Source organism: Rhinolophus hipposideros (genome assembly GCF_964194185.1).
Source record: "Rhinolophus hipposideros genome assembly, chromosome: 5".
Lineage (NCBI taxonomy): Eukaryota > Metazoa > Chordata > Mammalia > Chiroptera > Rhinolophidae > Rhinolophus > Rhinolophus hipposideros.
In genome coordinates this window covers 64,135,308-64,156,090 of record NC_138051.1, presented here as the reverse complement: position 1 = coordinate 64,156,090, position 20,783 = coordinate 64,135,308, and the positions used below count along the sequence as shown (strand labels likewise).

Here is a 20,783-nt window from a genome sequence, read left to right as displayed (position 1 = left end):
GATGAAAACAATGGTTTATGAAAAATGATTAGTGTGAACGACCTAACCTGCCCTCAGGAGGCAGTGAATCAGCAGTGTCTTGTGGAGCCATAAGGAAGCCTGAGGCAACAAGCAGTCAGTAAAACAGTGCTATCTTTATTTAAAATTTTTGTATTTTGTTCATCATACTTTTTTTTTGTTTTGTTTTGCATTCTGGTTTTAATATACTTTTCATTACTGAGTTTTTTGGTCAAAAAAATTTTATGCCCATCACCTTAATCCTGGTCATGGGTATCAGAGTGACTGATGTCCTCCAGCTTTTCTCATGCTCCCAGCCAGTAACAGCATGGTGGGCAATTCCAGTTAGGTAGGTCATTCCTGTCCCATATGAACTCCTACAGGGAACCTTTGCTTGGGAACTAAATTGTCATCTACCTTTTTCAGAACTGCACTGCAGTCTGAAGCCCACCTGACCCCAACCCTCCCTTCCATTTCTTTCACAGCTATCAGAATTGCAATGTGATATGAAGACTTCCCCACCTTCTCTCTTCCCCTTTATTCTTCATAGATGCCCCCTCCATAAATCTCTTGCACATTTAATCACATCTTGGCATCTGCTTTTGGAAGACCCAAACTGACACACTAAAAACTGAAAGGAGTGTACTATAAATTAGAAAATGTATAATATAGATTTAAAACTTTTTTTCAGATTCTAAGTTGTGTGAGGTACGGATATGTTTTTAAAACAAAATACAAAGCCTTTGGATTTTATGTATGAAGTTTTAATTAAGAAGAAATGAAAATTTATTAAGATCAATTTATTTGAATTCACATCCAAGAAGAAACACTCAACTTCAAGATTAGAAATAAAAGTGGAAACAGTCTTCTTTTTGGGTAAGGGGTGGATCATACAAGCCTGATTGACAAGGGTACTAATAGCTTTGTGAAGTTACTCTTAAACTGTGTATATTCAAGTATATATCAAGTTTATACTTGGTTTATATAGAATTTATCCAATTCTAGCAAAGTTAACACAATTTAAGTAAATCTCCTTGAGTTTTACACTCTCAAGTCTGAAGGCTTAGATTTGATTATAACCACCGCAAAATGATTACAGGCATACCTCGGAGATGTTGCAGGTTTGGTTCCAGACCACTGCAACAAAGCAAACATTGCGATAAAGCAAGTCACATATATTTTGTTGGGTTCCCAGTCACATAAAAGTTGTGTTTTACACTATACTGTAGTCTATTAAGTGTGCACCAGGTCTAAAAAAAGTATATATCTTAATTAAAAAATACTTTATTGCTAAAAAAATGTTAACCATCATCTGAGTCTTGACAAAGATCACTCACTGATCAGGGATCACTATAACAAATATAGTGAAAAAGTTTAAAATATTGTGAGAATCATCAAGATGTGACAGACACGAAATAAACAAATGGCTGTTGGAAAAAAGGTGCCAAAAGACTTGCTCAACACAGGGTTGCCACAAACTTTCAATTTCTAAAAAACCCAATATCTGCGAAGTACAATAAAGTGAAGCACAATGAAACGAGGTATGCCTGTATCTTCACTTCCTGCAAATGTAATCAATTTTTAAAATAACTTAGGCAAACATCTATTTTATATAAACCTTAAGAGCTGAAGGAAATTGCAACTCTTTCATCTAATTCCGTGTTTCCATGAAAATAAGACCTAGCCAGACCACCCGCTCTGACTTTGCATCAGAGTGGATGGTCTGGCTAGGTCTTATTTTCAGGGAAACACGGTTGCTGAGTCTAAAGCATAAATTCAAATTGTACTGTTATCTTTATTGTCATATCCAGCCAAGAAAGCCTATTACAGACTAAAATAAGTGAATGTGAATCTGCATGGTCCACTAAGGAGATACTCTGAAAACCTATTATCACATTAGTACTTAACAGCTGTACAGAAATTATTTTCAAGTATGCTCCAAGGGTCATCTCTTAACTGAAGAATTAACCTTCAGAAGTCAACTGACAAGTATTATCTACATTTTTATATGCTAGGGAATGAAGGCAAAGAAAAACTTAGGATTGAGTATCCTATTCAAAATTAATTAAAAAGTTAAGGAAAAACAGACTCTGGCTTTGTTTGAAACAAGATTCATGTGCCCTAAATCTCTTTCCATTGGCTTATATTCATTAATCTGTATTTCAACTTAGAAGCCAATCCATTTCAAAGTTACCTCCATTTAGTGTCTAATATCTTAATGTATTAGAATAGTATAGACAGACTCTTGTAGTGTTGCTTAGTTCTAGTAGGCCATTAAAAAGTAAAACACTTTGTGCTTTCTGTTCATTTTTTAGAAATAAAAATGAATGTAAAACACATTAAAACCAAAATTGTAAAGAATTTTTCCAAAGTAGAAACAATAATTTGCTTGACTTAAAATCTTTTATTCATTTGGGTATTAATACCTAACACATAGGGTATTTTAAATTTAAACAGTTTTCCTTGTGTTTTCTCCAGGAATGTCTTATAATTATTCTAAGTCTACTTTCCTGTGAAATTTGCTCTACCAAAACAATACATAACTGATTTGACTCTCAGAATAGCTTAACAGTGGCAAATAATATTTTAAATGAAAACTAAGAGTGTATTTGAGTTAGGTCTCAAGGTTTTTGTTTCATAGGATGGATGTTCTCTATTACGTTGATCTATAAAATGATCCAAAATTCAGAGACAGGAAGCTGGTAACTTGATTTATCTTCTTAATGGCTTTGGCTTATGAATAAATGATAATGGTTTGTTTTTCTTATAAAAATGGAATTTGTACAACGATGAGTCCTGTTTGCCACATTTGTTCTACTTTTAAAGATTTCTAATTAGTAAGGCATTCTTTATATTATTTATAATAGTAAATCAAAACTTTAACTCAAAGTCATTCTTTAACCACAGTTTGCCATTAGCTGAAATTCAGGAAAGAACACAGGTCTGATCACCAAATCGATAAATCTAGCCACAGGCTAAAAGCTTCCTTTAATCTTCTTCCTATTAGGTCTTCCTTTAAATTAAACCATTCCCTCTATGCATTATTTAAGTGAGTGGCATGGTGATAGAAAGATCACATGATTATTTGCACAAAAAATGCTCAAGGAACCTAAAAAAAAAATCCATCAGCATATTTCAGGAATTAATAGTATGAACGTAGATGCTGTAGCTTAAAAAGGGGGGAGGGAGAGTGCGGTTAATGTCCTGAAAAGCTTCAGAGAGAAACAGAAAAGTCAAGTTTATTTCCTGATTAGTTCAGGATGATTCCCAAAGCACAGTTAAGTGTTTGGTCCAGAGTAGCTATTAGTGATTAAGTAGTTCCCTTTCACTGTCAAGGCTCTCCCCTGAGGTAATGCCTAAATTCTTAATTTTAATATTTTATCTTGTTTCTTTTAGTCTGCTCCTCTCTGACCAATGAGCTCTACACATATCCACCAGGCTGAGTGCTTTCTTAACTCTAGACTTTACAATACAACGTCTAACTTAGAGTTCCAGAATTTATATTTAGATGTATGTTCCCACATTGTTCCTCTCAAAACTAATTTGATTTATATATTCCAATAATTACATTTTGAAAACTTTCTGAATATCAGATGCTCTTCCAAATATGTCCTCACAAAGTAACTGAGAAAAAAAGGGTTAACTTTTCTAAATTCCAATCTCTTAATGCTTTACAAAATTTATTATTACTCTTTTCTTTTTTCCTTCATGGTAAACAACTCCCTTCTCAAATCTTTCTATTTCTACTTTTCAGATTACTTTTCACTGTAGCAAATATCCAACGAAAAATACGAACCATTTCAGAGTAAATGAGTCTTTTCCCTGCTCTCATTTACTAGACCATCTACTTCAAGGCTGTATGTATGGCAGTATTTTGAAAATGTTAACAGCTGTCACTACCTTGAAGTTGAAAAAATAAGCCAGAGAAAATATATCACAACCAGAATAACTATATGAAAAGCTACGTAGATCTTCATTTTTATATAAACACTAATTTTTACCATTATAAAAGATAACATAATTATGCTTCATTTTTCTTTATAAAATTACTTTTTAATAGAATATTTGTTAGCTTGTCATCCCTTAGGTTTTCTGTACTGATTAAAAAGTTATTTTTAAAAGAAAAATATTTAAAATAATAATTGTTTCACAGAAACAGAAAATCTCATTATCAAATTCTGATAAAAAATTATAATCATGGGTAGTCTTACCATACTATTAATTTTCTTTCACCAAAGATGAATATTTAGGAAGTGTTACATTGGTAAATAAGATAAGCTTCTCAGTGATCTACAAAAGTGCCACGACAAAGATGAGGTAGTATGAGATTTTTCTTTTGTAAAAAGGGAAATATCATCTTCAGGAGAGATATTATCCTGACATTGGTGTTACGATATCCTGAGCCTCATCATTGCTAAGAGAAGTGCTATTTTAGTAGCTATCCTTCATTGGAACCAAGACAATCTTGAGATCACCGAGAAAAAAAATGCTAGAAGACAATGGTAACAGATTTCCTTGGTTTAATTTTGCGATAATTGCTAAAAATTTATTTTAACATTTAAAAATGCCATCTTTACGTTAGCAGCAGAACTGTGTTAAAGGGAAATGCTTCTTCAACATAAAAGCAGTGATACTTAAGAAATATTTGTTCTAACTGGAAAATTTGAGTCAAATTTCTTTCAACCCAGGTAGAAGCAGCATCCTAGTAGAGCTAAACTAGCATCAAGAAATCAATTACTAAGATGTTAAAAATGCCAATTTACAAAGGGGTAAACAGCTCACCAGAAGAAACAACTGTCTAGGAAATTTATTATTCATGGATTATTTTAAAAAAGGGGATGGATAGGATATCACTCCATTTAACCTATTATGCTGGGATAATAATGTTTCTAAAAATGCTTTTCTGTTCTCAGGATAATAAATTTAAAACATTAGACCTGGTTCCCAGTACTGTTCAGTATGGCATAAACCATGTAGCTCTCAAAATGTTTTCCTTTTTCTGAAACCACAGTAAAGACATGTTAATTCTGAAGGAATAATTATTTGAACTTTGAAGCTCAAAAACAATATTAAGCTTTCTGGATACTAAGCTCTGAATACTAAGTTTACTTTTTGAATCTTTATTCACGCTCAATTTAAAATAATGAAAAACGACTTAGGTAGTCTTTGGTTACCAATGGAAATTTGTGTCTGTTTATAAATTGTGGCATCTCTCCAAATAATAGGCTCAGAGTTTCTATAAATGGGCTAAGTAGAAGCAACAGTTCATAAATAAATACAGAAAAGTGGCCCGATAGTTACTTTAGTACTTTAGTAACTACTAGTTACTAACAGTATTCTCATTGTTTTTAAAGCTTCCAGTGAGAAAGGAACAATATTTATGCTCTGAAGATGGTAACTCCTCCAGGATGTGAGAAAGATCTATTTAAGGAATAACAAATGACCACGCCACTTGTAGAATAAATTCACCTCCAAAATGTTCTCATTTGATTCTTACTGACAAAATCAAATTTAGCAATACTGCTTTAGAGTTAATATTTAAAATGAAAACACATCAAGTTTGATTTTAAGCCATTTTGTTATCTTTAACATCCCTATTAGTCAATTATAAAAGTCAATTACATTAGTATGGATTGTGAATTACAACACACAGCTTTACTGAAGAATTTTAAAGCTCTGAAAAGGGGGATGGGAAAACTGTATTTTATGTATGTAGGAAGGGACATAGGATTATTTCGAAAGGAAAGTATGAAATACAGATTCTTTGTGTGTACAATGCCTACCAAATTTCAAATATCCCTGGATCATATGCAAATTACAATGAAGAAAAAACATTAAGTATACACCCTACATGGTAAAAACAAACACCAAACTTCTGGTCACAAATATCCTTAGTGTGTAACCTTAAATAATTAATCCCTAGTGTGTATCCTTAAACGATTAACGTACCAGAAGAAAAATAAACTGATCTGGAAACAAAGTTTAGGGCAGAGGTTTATTTTGGACTCTTAACTACCCTGGTAGAAAAATTCAAAATGGCATAAGAAAAAAAAAAGATTAAATTCTCATGTTCCTACTCTTTACCTAGCATTGTTCTGGTGCATCAATCCTGAGTACTCTAACTTTAGATTTATAGTGATATTCCTTCAGATATAATTTCATGGAAGAAGGAATTGGAAGGGCATCAATGCCATCATAAGTTGTACAGTTACAAATAACTGTTCTGCATATATGCTGCAGGGAAAAGGGGAAAGTCCGAATTAAAGGAGTGGATAAAAGTGGTTCAAAGAACATACAGGCACTTGGGTCCTTATAATGTTCTAGGAGCCCAGTAATGTCAGGAGAATGGAAGACACAAGGATCATGTGCGTCAAAGCTAAAGTTGTGATTCCACTGTTCAATTCTAGCATGAAGAGAACGACTATAGCGTCTAAAACTAACAGAGAATAAATAGTCTTCCTGTGCTGAGTCTCGAAGTAGAAAGGTACCCTCTGGTTTTCCTTCTAGTAGAGCTTCAGCTGCATATTTATCCATAACTCCCCAGTAACATGGATTATTATTGATCTGAAGGAGGTCTGGTACAAGACAGTGGACATAATCAATCTGGGTGTGGTACTTAGGAGGTGTCTCCAACTGCAGAATTTCTTCATCCATTTCCCATTTGGGTTTGTTTCTTTTCCTGGAACTTGTGCAAAGTGTTATAATTTCATCATCTGAATCCATGTCACTATCTTCTATACTGTTATTTGAAACCAGGTTCATCACAGACCCAGTCATAGGACCGCCTCTACATGAAGCATTGTTGGTGGTTATGACACAGGGCTGAACAGTGGGATGTGAGAAACAGTTCATCTCTTCTTCCACGTTTCTTCTTTGTCTTAGCTGACCATCCCTCAATTCACTCTGAGACAAGTCTGTGCTTACCAATTCATCTGATTTGGGATTTATAGGAGCAGTGTGTCGTTTAATAAAATGCCACCTAAAGGCTAAATCGGATCGAGGTGGGAAAGGACACTTATCTAACATGAGTTCGCTGATATGAATTTTTCTTTTAGATGGAAGCCCTGAAGAGTTCCGACTAGTACAGTTCTTTATTGGAAAACACTGCCCCACAGCATCTTGCAGTTTCTGTTTAAGAGACCGACCTAAAAATCTATGCCCACAGGAATGATCTAAATCCAATTCGATGGATGAACAGCTGTGCTTTCTCTCTTGGCTCCTTAAAGGAACTTCAGTTTTCTCTACAGAACTCACTGTTTCAGCATCTGAACAACTTTCACTCTTTTTTGACCAAGATAACTTCTTTCCACTCCACACATAACCGTCCTTTCTGTCAGCACTTCTACTCCGACTAGTTTTGGGCCTTACATCTAAATTTTTACTATTATTTTCATTATTTTCTGCCATTTTAACAATAAGCCATAAATTCCAGTGTTATAACTACTATTTTTTCAGTTTTTCTGGCAGAAAGTTTCTTCTGGGTACTTCCTGGATATACCTAAAGGGGGAAAAAAATCATTAATCATTTGTCATTCACATTGTATAGTTTACATATTAAGTCTCAGTTAGATACAAGATTTAAAAAAGCATAATTAGTACATGAAAAAGATAGAGTACTTAAATAAACCATAAACTAATAATTTCACAATGCCATGGAGTCAAGAATCAGAGTTCCTTTCCCACAGCTAATTTTCAATGTAGATCGGTAAAAGCCAAGCCCCCTCAGCCAAAATATATGCTCAAAATGTGAATAATTCCTAGTCTTGAGATACATCCTGTGGCAATCTCTTCTCCCCTTATTTTTTAAAATTTCACAGCAGCCCAGTAAATTCGTTGTAAGAGACAGTGAGAAGAAACATCAGCTGGTGTTTGAGGGGCATCGCCCGATAGAGGTCCTCCACTTTCCTCTCCTTGTTTTCACTCCTACTGATTGAAAATATTAAGTTTTAAGTTATAAAAGCTGTGAATAATTTATTAAATAATCACACTGGACAGCACAAACGCCATGCAAGCATTTCCAACGTAGTTTTGTCAACTCATTTCAATAACTGGTCAACTTCACTATTAATCTAGGCAGTTTATAGAAAATATAGAATTGGATAAAAATTTGGTATTACACACACTTTCTTGTATTGATAATTTTGAAAAGCGAGCAAGCAAATTTCCACAGGGCAATGCCTTCCCTACGAAATTGGCTAGACATACTAAAATTTACAATGTAAGATACCGAGTTTTATTAAGACTAATAGTAATGACTGGCTGTAGATGGAATTTAGTTAATTATTCTTAGGTGGAATAAGATTTAAGTCTAAAATCGGGGGAAGGGGCCTATAATTTCAAATATTTTGAAATTAAAGTTGAATTTTGTGACTAAGAACATCAAGTGCACTAAACATGCTGATTACAAGTTTCTGATTATGTTTGAGGAACATTAACAATCCCAATTGTCAAGTAAATGTTTAGAGCCACTTGAATCTATTTTAAAAACAGTAATGTTTGAAACAAGCATCTGTAGTGGCAAATATGATTGTCACATATGCTTAAAAGTGTGAACCAAAGATACAGACTTGCTATATAAAGTACTCCATTTCTTAACATTGAAAAGCATCTAGTGATTACAGTTATTATTTTGATTTAGTGAACTCACTGGTACATAATTATTTAAAAGCCATAGGAAAAAATATTTTTAAATCTAATTTTGAAAGAAACATCATTATAAATAATGATGTACTAAAGTACATCAAAATTATACTCAACAGTATGTTTTGGTTGTTCATTGACTAAATTCCAATGAACAAAAATAAAGAAGCAGAAGCAACAAAGGAGGCAGAATAAAATGAAGTCATTGATTAGAAGAGACACTACTTGTTATTGCCTAAGAGCTTATACTTTATTTTTCAAGACAAAAATATAATAAAGGAGTCCCAAGCAGATATTTTTTATTAATACTGCATAATTTCAATATTTTGAATTCAGCTCAATGTGAAAAACATTATCATCTAAGATTTGAAATACCTGATGCTTTTACTTACTAAAAAGGTATCAAAATAGTATTTAAAAAAGTATCAAATTTTATTATTTTTTTTTTTAGCTATATGACCAATTTTACTCCACTGGGTGTGAGATCCCTCATCTGGCCTCCTTGCTACTTTAGTATAGTGCCATTTATTCCTTTATTTCTATATTTCAGCTAAGCTCTCTACCTCTATTCTTGATAACATTTCCCATCTTGACCAGGGCCTGCTTCAATTTTTCCCTGTTTCTCTCTGCCTTCTGACACAATCAAGTCTCCTATAAAATCTTTTAGTGATTCTAATGCTTCCTTAGTTATAACTGCTGCTTCCCATTATTGAATTTCTTAATGAGTAGTGTAACTTGATTTCCTCTCAAAATGAAAACAGCTTTCTGTTTTTTTCTGATTATGGAAGAAATAATTATCCGTTTTGAAAATGGTTAAGTGAAAATCTTTTTGCTCCACCTCTCAGTCCAAAACAAGAAAAAGTGGAAAAAAACCCCACAAACTTCATCTTTAATGAAACTGACAGGTTTCTATAACCTGAGTTATAAAACATCAGAACAGAAAATGAATGGAGGAGCAGTAACTGACCCAGAAGTGGAGAGGTGGGTGACACAGGCACAGAGGCGACATGGATGAGTGAGAGCAGGCAAATCCAGGACCCAGAGGCACCAGATGCTACACAAAGTGTGGGTGGAACACAGGGCGAAAAATGGGGAGGTGGGTTGAAAATCTCTGCATAAGAGCAATTAGATCCCTCCGGTTCTTACTCTCACAGATGAGACATTTATTTGGAGAAACTGAACCAGAGAGGCTCAGGATTTTGGATACTAGACATAGCGGGGTTAGAAGAGAAGCTTGGGACTAAAATCAGAATGAAAGTTCCCTGCTCCCTTCTTCCATGCAGTTCCCAGACTTATACCTCCTAATAGGAGACTGGAAGGTACTTTGCTGGAGAAATATAATGGCCAAAGAGAAAAGACCTACAGATGCTGCTCTCTGGGAATCCTCCAATAAAAAGCTGGGAGGCCAGTCAACCACGCAGTGAAGCTTACCAGTCTACATGCCCCACCTACTCACATACAGCTCTCAGGCAGCGTTGCTGTGCTTTATTCACTCTACAATATGAATTAATACCCACAGGTTATCAGTCTTGAAGAAAGCTTCTAACGTAAAGGACAGACTAAAACATATGGAACTTGGAGAAAATAGTAACCATGAAAAGAACAGAAAATAAAATTGATTTCGTCCAAGTTAAGGTATTACACCTGAATGAGTAAGCGGTGGTGTGGACAACCACAGAATAAGAAAGTTATGGAAATTAAAAACAACTGCAGAAACAAAATATTCAATAGGAAAGTTAGAGATGAATTGAGGAAATAACAGGAACTAGGAAAAAATGGTTAACTAGACAGAAAAGGTAAGAAAATTAGAGACTCAACACAGACATTTCACAGAAAATAACAAAATGGAGGGAAGAAATAATCAAAAAAACTATATTAGAATATTTCCCAGAATGGAAGGACTGGAGAGGATATAAGCCTCTATATCGAAAGAGCCCGCCTGAGGGGCCAGCACAATGTGGGGGTAAAAATACACATCAAGTTACATTAATCTCAAATTTTAGAACTCCAGAGATGAGGAGGAGATACTAAAGCTTTCCTATCTTATATGCTATGTACTGTATTGCATGCTTAAAAATTTGTTAAGAGGGTAAATCTCATGTTGTGTTTTTACCATAATAAAATCAAAGTAAGTAAATAAAGTGACCAAGCCAAAAATATAAAATAAAATGCAAAATCTTCATGAGGGAAAGAAGTCACAATCAAAGGACTGTAAATAAAATGGCACTTGGTTTCTTAACTGTAACATTGGAAGATAAAGGCTAGTTTCTAACCTTGAAGAGATAACCAGCCAAACTATCAATCAAATGTGAGGATAAATAAATTTTCATATGGGCAAAGGATCAACAATTTTACCTCATATTGATGGTGGCTCTTCTAAATTTAGAGTGTAAATCCAAAACAGAGGATGCAACACAGGAAACAACATTTAACATAGGAGAGAGGAAATGGGAATTCCTGGGCTGAGGAAGAAGAGAAGTTTCTGGACAACAGGGTACCTAGAGATCAACTTGTCCCTATAACCACACAGGACACAAGGTTCCAAGGTAGAAGATCTTAAAGAAAAAAACAGAACTGATTTTTAGAAACTTCAATTGAGAAGATAAGAAAGCAATGGAAAAAGAATTGGGTAATTATCGATGACAGAAAAATTCAAACATTATATAAGAAAGAAAATAGAACGGTAAAACACCTGGTAAAACACTTAAATAAGCTGTTGGAACTTTTAAGACGAGCTATGTATTTTTCTTTTACAAAATGACAAGTGTTCTAAACTTGATTTACTTTACTGGGATAACAAGTGGCTCTCAGAAGCTACTTAGCAGATATATTAAGAAATAAATGCAAAACAAAATTGGTCACTTCATGGTATAGGTTAACATCTTAACAATTACTGAAAAAGTAACTGCTTAAAAAAACCTTATGCTATGGGAAAGACGCTTTTAGAAGATATTCAGAATTTCCTTTACTATTACATAATTTTGTTATAAAAGATAAACATGTATTTAAATCTCACATCTTTACATTTAAATACACAGAAGAATTTTCTAATCTCTTCCAGAAGTTTCATTAAACCAAAATTCTTTTTAAAAAATTCAATCACATTGCTTTAAATAAAAATAACATTATTTTTAGTGAGAACAAACTATTTTTTATTGTTATGTGTTTAAAGACTAAAGATGAATTTTTTAAAAAGTGCACTGTTGTCTTGCCTATAGATGTTAAATCTGAATGTAAAAAAAACGTAGGGTTCTGAATGTATGTGAATCCTTCCAAACAGCCAATCATTAATTCTTTTTTCTTCTTAAATTGAGCATTAACTGACATACAACATTACTAGTTTCAAGTATTCTTGGAATTTTATACATACTTTGTATAAATGAGGTAGGAGAGGAAATGCAAAATGATAAAATGGCTTTACTACCAATTTTAATGTAGTATGGAAATCAGAGATGAAACATTGCAAGGAGCTGCTGACACATCAAAGATCTTTCTTGGTAGCTGCAAAGCATTTTTTTTTTTTTTTTTTTTTAAGAGGGTGGAAGAATCACTTGGGAGAAGGTTGCTTTGGCTCTTGGTTCAATAATATTTTACGAAGACAGTTAAGTTACTTTGCTCTGTACAGTGACATCTTTAAAATAATATTATTTCTTAGTGAGACAGAGGCATATGTCTAAAAACAAGTTTATATAAAAGCCTTTTTCAAAAAAGCAAGTTCTTAGAGTCCATAGTCATTTGGTCCCTGGTTCTACAACCAATTGCAATGACAGTGATAATAGAATGAACACCCAACATGGCCACTGTACACTAACAAAAGAATAACATTTAGTTAGTTCTATTGAATAAGGCCTGGAAGGTGATTTTAAATCAAGATCTCTATAGAAACGTATTGTATTTATTAGTTATTCATTGAACTACTATATCTACCATGGTAATGTACATTTAGGACAAAAATTCATGTAAATACTAAATTAAAATAAATTTGATCCTATAAAGACTACTTTACTATACTACATGAAGAATTCATGAATAAGTAATTATTCTGGTAGTGATGCAGCCCTGGTATTTCCTTACCAAATCCACGATTCCAAAGTTTACCTGTCATGTGTCCCCAAACTCGCTGAAAGCACTCTGATCATAGCCTGTGACATTTGAGTTGGATTCTGTGGGTCATAGTTGTTATTTGATCATAGCCTGATATTTGAGTTGGATTCTGTGGAAACATTTAGGCTCCACAAACAGAATATTCTGGATAGTAGATAACAGATGAATTCCTTGGATTGTTAAAAAAAATATATGAAAAATGGGTTGGTTTGTATGAGAAAAATCTCAGAACTAAAAAAATTTGTTTTTCACATCACAAAAGCAATACATGTTCATTTTCCAGTATATATTTTAAAATACAGTTGACCCTTGAACAATGTGGGGGTTAGGGGCATCAACCCCCCCCTTGCAGTTGAAGATTTTGTGTATAACTTTTGATTCCCTGAAACTTAACTAATAGCCTACTGTTGACTAGCAGCCTTATGGATAACATACAATTAATACATATTTTGTATGTTATATGTATTATATACTGTATTCTTACAACAGAGTAAGCTAGAGAAAAGAAAATGTTAAGAAGATCATAAGGAAAATACATTTATAGTACTGTGTTGTACTTACCTATACTGTTAAGTTTACATCATGTTTACAAGATGAATTGTCTGTTAGTACCTATACCTCATATTATATATAATAAAACACCGTAGATGTTATATTATATCACATAATATGTGTATATTACTAACACTAGACATCAAAACTGAAAAGATAACGTGTAAAATAAATTCATACTTATTTACAGGTATAATGATTCATGCATTGGTAACATACAAGCAGCAATATGATTGCTTTGTGGTACCTCGTGTAACTGATACGATTGCGTCACAATAGCCTAGCCTAGTCACTGATGAATTGTTACAAAATTTTTATGGCGTGCAGTATTACGGTCAGATTTATAATGCAGATTGGAAACATTATTATTATTTTTTTAAAACCACCTGTCTGTGATAATAGGCTGATTCTCCAATTATGTTTCTCCAATTATGACAGGCATACTGCATGGTAATGTAATTCTTTAAAAGCAAAGTTATAAAACAGTGAACAAACTAACGTTATTAATTTTATATTAAATATCACTTACCTATGCCTATGTGAGAATAAGCTATCCACTTCACAATATAAGTTTTGTATATGATGTTCTACATGATGAATAATAGGTGATGATGATGATAATGACACAAAAAAATCTCGAAGTTCTTGCTGTAGTTATTAGATTCTCATAGCAAGACACACACACACACACACACACACACACACACAGATAAGTTTATTAACTGTACAGCATGATGATTATTTACTGTTCATTAAGTGGAAGTGAATCACCATAAAGGTCTTCATCCTTGTCATTTTCATGTTGAGTAGGCAGAGGAAGAGGAGGGGTCAGTCTTGCTGTTCCAGAGGTGGCAGAAACTGGAGAGGTGGAGAAGGTGGAAGGGGTGGCGAGAGACGCAGGCACATCTGGTATAACTTTACGAAAACACATTATAATTTCTGTCTGATATTTTTGCCTTTTCATTTCTCTAAAATGTTTCTGTAAAGTGCCAATTGTTCTTTTACTGTTTGCTTTAGTTTCAGTGCCTGTACCATAGAAGGGTCCACGTTGTAAAAGAAGTCAAAAGCCACCTTGAATAATCGGAACCCTTCTGTCTAATGTCAGTTTGTTTTCTGGCTCTGTTTCTTCTACGTCTTCTTCCTCATCCTCTGGCACTGGTTTGGAAGCACTCATCTCCATCAAGTCGTCTTCTGCTAATTCCTCTGCTGTGGTGTCTATTAGCTCTGCATTAAAAATCTGTTCAGGCAGATATCCTTTTTCCTCAATGACGTTCTTAATGGTGTCTTGGGAACTTGTCTGCTCCCTCTTGGTCAGCAGAAGCTGTTTTTCCTGTTATCTTGACATTTTTAAAGCCAAACCTCTTCGTAAACTTATCAAAGCATTCTTTGCTGGCAGAAAATTCTCTAGCTTTAGGTCCATCACCTTCCTTTTGCTTTAAATTGCCATATAATAACTTCGCTTTTTCTTGAATCATATTAGCATCTATAGGTATGCCTTTCTTAGGCATACCTGCCTAAGCAATCCTGCTTAGCAATCCTACATATAGCAATCCTGCACCCACACAGAAGCTGCATTTTCAAAACGAGGTAATAAGGTATCTCGCAAAAAAGCGCAAGGTTTTTGCGCCCACTGGTATAGCAGCAGTGACAGCTTCATGAATTTCCTTTTCTTTTTTTTACAATGGTCCTTACACTGGATTCATTTATCTTGAAATGACGGGCAACCACAGCTGCAGACCTCAATCTACAGTACCTATCAAGCAATTTAACTTTTTCTTGTAATGTTATGACTTTTCTCTGCTTCTGGGGAGCACTTCCAGGATCACGAGAGGCACTTAAGTTAAGGTTTATGGTATTGCACTAAATGTGATAAAATATATGCAAGAACCACAAAGTCACTTTTTACTGTGATACACAATTTTCTGGAGAGACGAATCACTCACATGGAAACTAGTGTCACATGGTGTTTTAACACAAGTTTACCTCAATAGCAACAGGAAGTGGCTACAAAATTATTATAGTAGTATACTACATACTAAAGCTAATTTTATGCAGTTATAACTTAATACTGCATCTTTAGGTTTGTACATTTCTCTCCACTGTGTATGGTGCCATGTATGGTCTGTGTTTGTAAGTTTTGATAAATTTTAACTTGTTACAATAGATTTGTATATATTTTATGGTAGTAAATTATCCAAATAGATTAATATACATTCATGATATCCGTAACTTTTTCTTAATTTTTCAACATTTTTAGGCTATGCAGTTCACCTGTGGGTTTCTTCAAATTATCACAAATCTCAAAAAAAATTTCCAGCATATTTATCGGAAAAAATCCACGTATAAGTGGAACTGTGCAGTCCAAACCCGTGTTGCTTAAGGTCTCTTTTTGTCATGCTACCAAACCAGGGCTCATGGGTATTAACTGTATGTAAAAAAAAAAAAAAAAAAAAAAAGAATCATTAGCACTACTGCACCCTTCTTCTCTCCACTTACTTTCCTAATAATAGCTTGCTTATGCCAGTGTTCGCCAATCTGTAGTCTTGTGGACACTAGTTCTAAAAGATGTTAATACATGTTCTAGAGAAATAGGAGTTTCCTTGTCAAACAAGTTTGGGAAATGCTTCCCTCTGAAAGATTACAATGCATACTTAGCAAAATGTTCCAAGAGGTACTTCAGTTAACAAACCTGCTTAAGCCATAGTTCCCTACATTTAACTTACCACAAATCCTTTGTGTGGAACAAATTTTGGGGAAACATTTAACTTGGGCTAATATTAAAATGAGTGTACATTTCCTGAGTATACTAGCTAAAGAGAAATGTCCAGTAACCTGTAACTGAAGGATGTTAATCTAGAGTGAAGAGAGAGCAGAATACTAAGAGTAGGCAGCATATGGACTTCTAAAAGTGGAAGGACCCTAACAGAACTTTAGAAACCAGAATATTTAAGATATACTATTGTTAACACTTCAGGGAATAAACTGGATTGTAAGGATGTATTTTTCCTTGTAATCTGTAATTTTTAATTATAAAAACAATATTGTTCATTATAAAATATATAGAACAATCGAGAAGTTTAAAGAAGAGAGAAAAATTATAGTTGATGCTTGAGCAAACATGTTTGAACTGCACGGATCCATTTATATGTGGATATTTTCCAATAAACATGACACTACTGTAAATATATTTTCTCTTCCTCCTGATTTTCTTAGTAACATTGTTTTCTAGGTTACTTTATGGTAAGTATATAGTATATATATAACATATAAAACATGTATTAATAGATTACGTTATCAGTAGGCTTTACCATCAACATTAGGATATTAGTAGTTAAGATTTTAGGGAGTCAAAGTTAGATGCGGATTTCCGTCCTTGCGGGGGAGGGGGAGATTGTGACCCCTAAGCCCCCAGTTGTTCAAGGGTCAACTGTAATTAAATTAGGCAATTAATTTATACATTTTGGTGTGTCTCTTTGTAGTCTTTTTCCCCCGATAAGAGCAATTTAGTCTAATGAGAAAATTTTAAAGTTTTAGAAATCCATAAAAAATGACAATTTATAGTTTTTCACTATACCATATTTAAAAATGAAACATGGTACACATGAAAGAGCATGAGCTGCTAAATCATCAAACATGGGCTAAAATTAAGACATTGACACTTACTAGTCACTTGAGTTAAAAAAATCTCATTTAGCTTCAGTATTCCCATTGTGAAATCTGGGTAATGCCAACTGCCTCATGGTATTACAGACAGGATTAAAATGTATGGAAACAGTATACACTGAGCTTAATGAAAATACATATTAGCTAGCTGCCTACTCATAACTTTTCATGTAGAAGCTAATTTCTAAAAATGAGAGGTGGGAAAGTGGCAAAATTAAGATTAAAAAGGAAAGAGATGAAACAAAGGATACATTCAAGACTAGAAAATCTGCACAAAAACATACTTCAAAAAACTGAGGGTAAAAAGGCTTTAGCATTTCTGAAATATCACAAAGCACTTCATATTACTCTTGATAATAAATGTGCTCTTTTAAAAAAGTTTTAAATTCTTGGGCGGCCGGATGGCTCAGTTGGTTAGAGTGCAAGCTCTGAACAACAGGGTTGCCGGTTCAATTCCCATATGGGATGGTGGGCTGCGCCTCCTGACGCCGACTGGACTTGGAGCTGAGCTGCGCCCTCCACAACCAGATTGAAGGACAACGACGTGGAGCTGATGGGCCCCGGAGAAACACACTGGCCCCATAATACTTTCCAATATAATTTATTTTTAAAAAAGTTTTAAATTCTTTAAAAATATTATGCGTGTATATAACCAAACTTTAATTATAAAAAATTTGTAGTTTTGCAAGCTTACTTAGTAAGGAAGTAGATTTCAACAGTAGACAAAACATTTTTTAACTGATTATATTCTTTTCATTACTTTATAATAATTACATATGCTTACATTTAAGTTTGGAAACAAGTTTTACCAACAAACTATTAGGTTGATGTAAAAGTAATTACGGTTTAAAAGGTTAAAAATTGCAAAACCGCAATTACTTTTGCACCAACCTAATAGTATAAGGTGACTCTAGACTTAAATAAAATTACTTTTATGTCCTGTTATGCTTTATCAAATTCTAAGTTTTATGGCAATAGTTATGATTCGGAGAGGCAGTGTGAAAAGACTACGTTGGATTAGAAGGTAAAAGACCTGGTTTCTATTTGCAGCTCTGACATTTGGTAGGAGTGTGACCTTGGACAAATCACAACCTTTCTGAATCTCAGCTTTTTCATTCATAAAACAGCGATTATGTCTGTCTTCTGTGGTAAGGATCCGGCGTTAATGTAACAACACAAGACTCAAATACTGGCTGTTTTTAGGCAGGGGAGCTAGGTAACTGGCAGTAGGGCTTTTACTATATTCCTTTTTATATCTTAAGGGTTTACACATGTACAAGTATTATTTACCTCACAAATGAATTCAAAAGGCTGTTAAGTTTCAGGACACTTTCAGAGATAAAAAAATCTTCAGATTTCTAAACTGCTTTCAATGTTATTTTTCCAATACTCTGTTCTCCTCCGTTATTACACTCTCTTCCCACCTTATCTTTCACAGGATTAATGATTTTTGTATTAAGTACACTATCTTATTGAAAGGTATTTTAAAAATTCCTTCTATAAGGCAATACTGATATGCCTCTTGGATAAAATAAAATTATATGATATTACTTATATAGATAATACCACCATCAGTAAAATGGTAATATATTCACGTTCTCTCATCCTATTGTGCTTGAGACCAACAACATCTGTGAGTCTAAGGGTACTACGAGTGGTCACAATGGAGCAAAGCTAACTAAACTTCACTGCACTTGAATCTGTGACCTTGGCATCATTTTCAGTGAGTTCATTCAGCTACCCACGTCTATGAGACATGCACTGTTAATAATAAATAAACCCATTTGGAAAATTTTGACAGCCATATCAGCGACAGACATTGGTTATTTTTTTTAAAGCTGTGTGATCTTAAATAACCAGACAAATTTGCTAACATTTAAGTTACATACTTTTCATTACTGCACTATGATCTTGTACATATTATTTGAATGTGTTTTCCTCAACAAGACCATGAACTAACTCACCAATGATATTAAAATTTGCAAAATTTGCAGGCCTTTGATTGAAACAGAAACGGAATTGTGAAAACATACTAGCAAAAGTAAGACTACATTTTTTAATATTTGAAAATTTTTACTGGATGATAACTTAAACCATTTTAAATGAAACCACTAAATGCTCAAAGTACTCTGTTAATAACACAAGACATTAATAATAATTAGTTTTATACATCCATAAGTATCTCCTATATACTTTGGCAATTTGATGGAGGTAGGTATCATCTACATTTTATAGATATCTGTAAAATAGTAAAGAAGCATATTCAAGGTCACACGAGTAACTGTCAGTCAAAATTAAAAACCAGGGCTGCTCAACTCTAAGGCCCAAGCTCTTTCCATACATGTGAAATTTGTAAAGGAAAATTTTCTTTAATCTATGAATCACATGGTTTGATTTCTAAGGCAGAGTGAAATGACAGAAGTGTGAACACCATTCATAATTTTAAAGTCACACGGTATTATAGATATAGTTAGGGCATTTTATAGCTAAAATTCCTGTTCTAATTTGCAGATTCTTCTCATGCTGAGCTCTGAATAGTATGACACTGAAATCTCATGATTTATTCAATATAGAGACGAACATTATTAGAGTTCAGCTTGAACCCTACAGTCTATCCGATGATATTTACTTGGATAAAAAAAAATATATAAATCAGTCTATTTAAAAAAAGGATAATCTCCATATAACATCAAGTCCCTCAGAAAGAACTGTCTCAGATATGTTTTGCTCTAGTAAAAAATTAGCAATAGCTTGGTTATTTCCCCACAAATCCCGAGTTCTTTTTCAGCCGTTCACTCTTCTTTATTCCTATACCCAACTTCAGTGTTTAACAGGCCTATGTGGAGCCCCAGTACGCAAAACAACCCTTTATACAATGCCAGCACGGCAAGAACAATACCGCGGTTGTTCTAACTATGCAACCTTTCACAATGGCAAGAGATTGAAAACCAGTGGGGAAATCGCTACAACAGAAAAACGTCTCACTAATGTCCGAAACTAGGGATGACTGAGACTAGGTGGTGGACGCCAGCCCCACCCCCACCCCCCTCCCACACACACACACACACACACACACAAATCGTTGTGAAGGTTTTCATCCGAGACCGGTCCACCAACATGGAGAACACGAAGACACAAGCAAAGCATACACTTAATGGCCAAGACCTTAACCACAGATTGCAGGGACCGAACGAGATACTCAACAATGTACGGTTTAGTTCTAGCCCCTCTTGTTGATCCAAATACGCGCTTCAGTGAACTTGAGGTGGGGTCTGAACAGGAAACCTCAAGTTACTTTCTTCTTAAGGGACATAAGTAGAGTCCCAAAGGTTAAGCATTAATGTACACGCCGTAAAACGAGATTAAGTCTTCCCTCCTTTTTATCTCGATAGAAATGAGGTGAGGGTGCAAAGGATGCCAAGATTAAAGGCTTGAGAAGGGTCTTCCTCCTCTCCAGAGAAGATGCCCAAAGATCTCACTCTCCAGCCCGGCCCCAAGGAGGGGCTGGACCCGTTCATGGACCTCTATAGGGTTGCTTGTGCGGAAAGCCTGGAAGGTAGCAGCGGACCCCGATCGGCAAAGCCAGGCAGCAACCACCCTTCCCCCACTCACCTCTCTAAGCGCAGTTTAACTGGGGCTGTCCGAGTAACTGCCGCCATCACCATCGCCATCAGTCTGGGTGCTCGCAGAGGTGAATAAGGAGGCCCAGCCACTCCTGCACCTCATGTAGGTCCTACAAGGCGGATGCCTTTCTGCAAGCTCCCACCCCTCGACGCTGGGTTTTCGTCTCAGACGTCGCGGTCACCGCCTCCACCTGCTCCCCAAGC

General features: G+C 34.6%; 1 protein-coding gene across 1 annotated transcript; it reads right to left on the bottom strand.

Annotated features, from left to right (window-relative positions):
- Nucleotides 1-2,390: 2,390 nt before the first annotated feature.
- On the bottom strand, nucleotides 2,391-20,702 carry SOCS4 (suppressor of cytokine signaling 4). The gene is made up of 2 exons (XM_081048480.1): nucleotides 20,569-20,702; nucleotides 2,391-7,495 (listed from the first exon to the last, which is right to left on the bottom strand). Exon 2 carries the CDS (start codon nucleotides 7,402-7,404, stop codon nucleotides 6,082-6,084), a length of 1,323 nt encoding a protein of 440 aa, XP_080904606.1. The 5' UTR covers nucleotides 7,405-7,495; nucleotides 20,569-20,702; the 3' UTR covers nucleotides 2,391-6,081.
- Between the last annotated feature and the right edge of the window lie 81 nt (nucleotides 20,703-20,783).

Excerpts from the sequence above, each read along its gene's own strand:
- SOCS4 (XM_081048480.1), bottom strand. The coding sequence starts at position 7,404 with ATGGCAGAAAATAATGAAAATAATAGTAAAAATTTAGATGTAAGGCCC.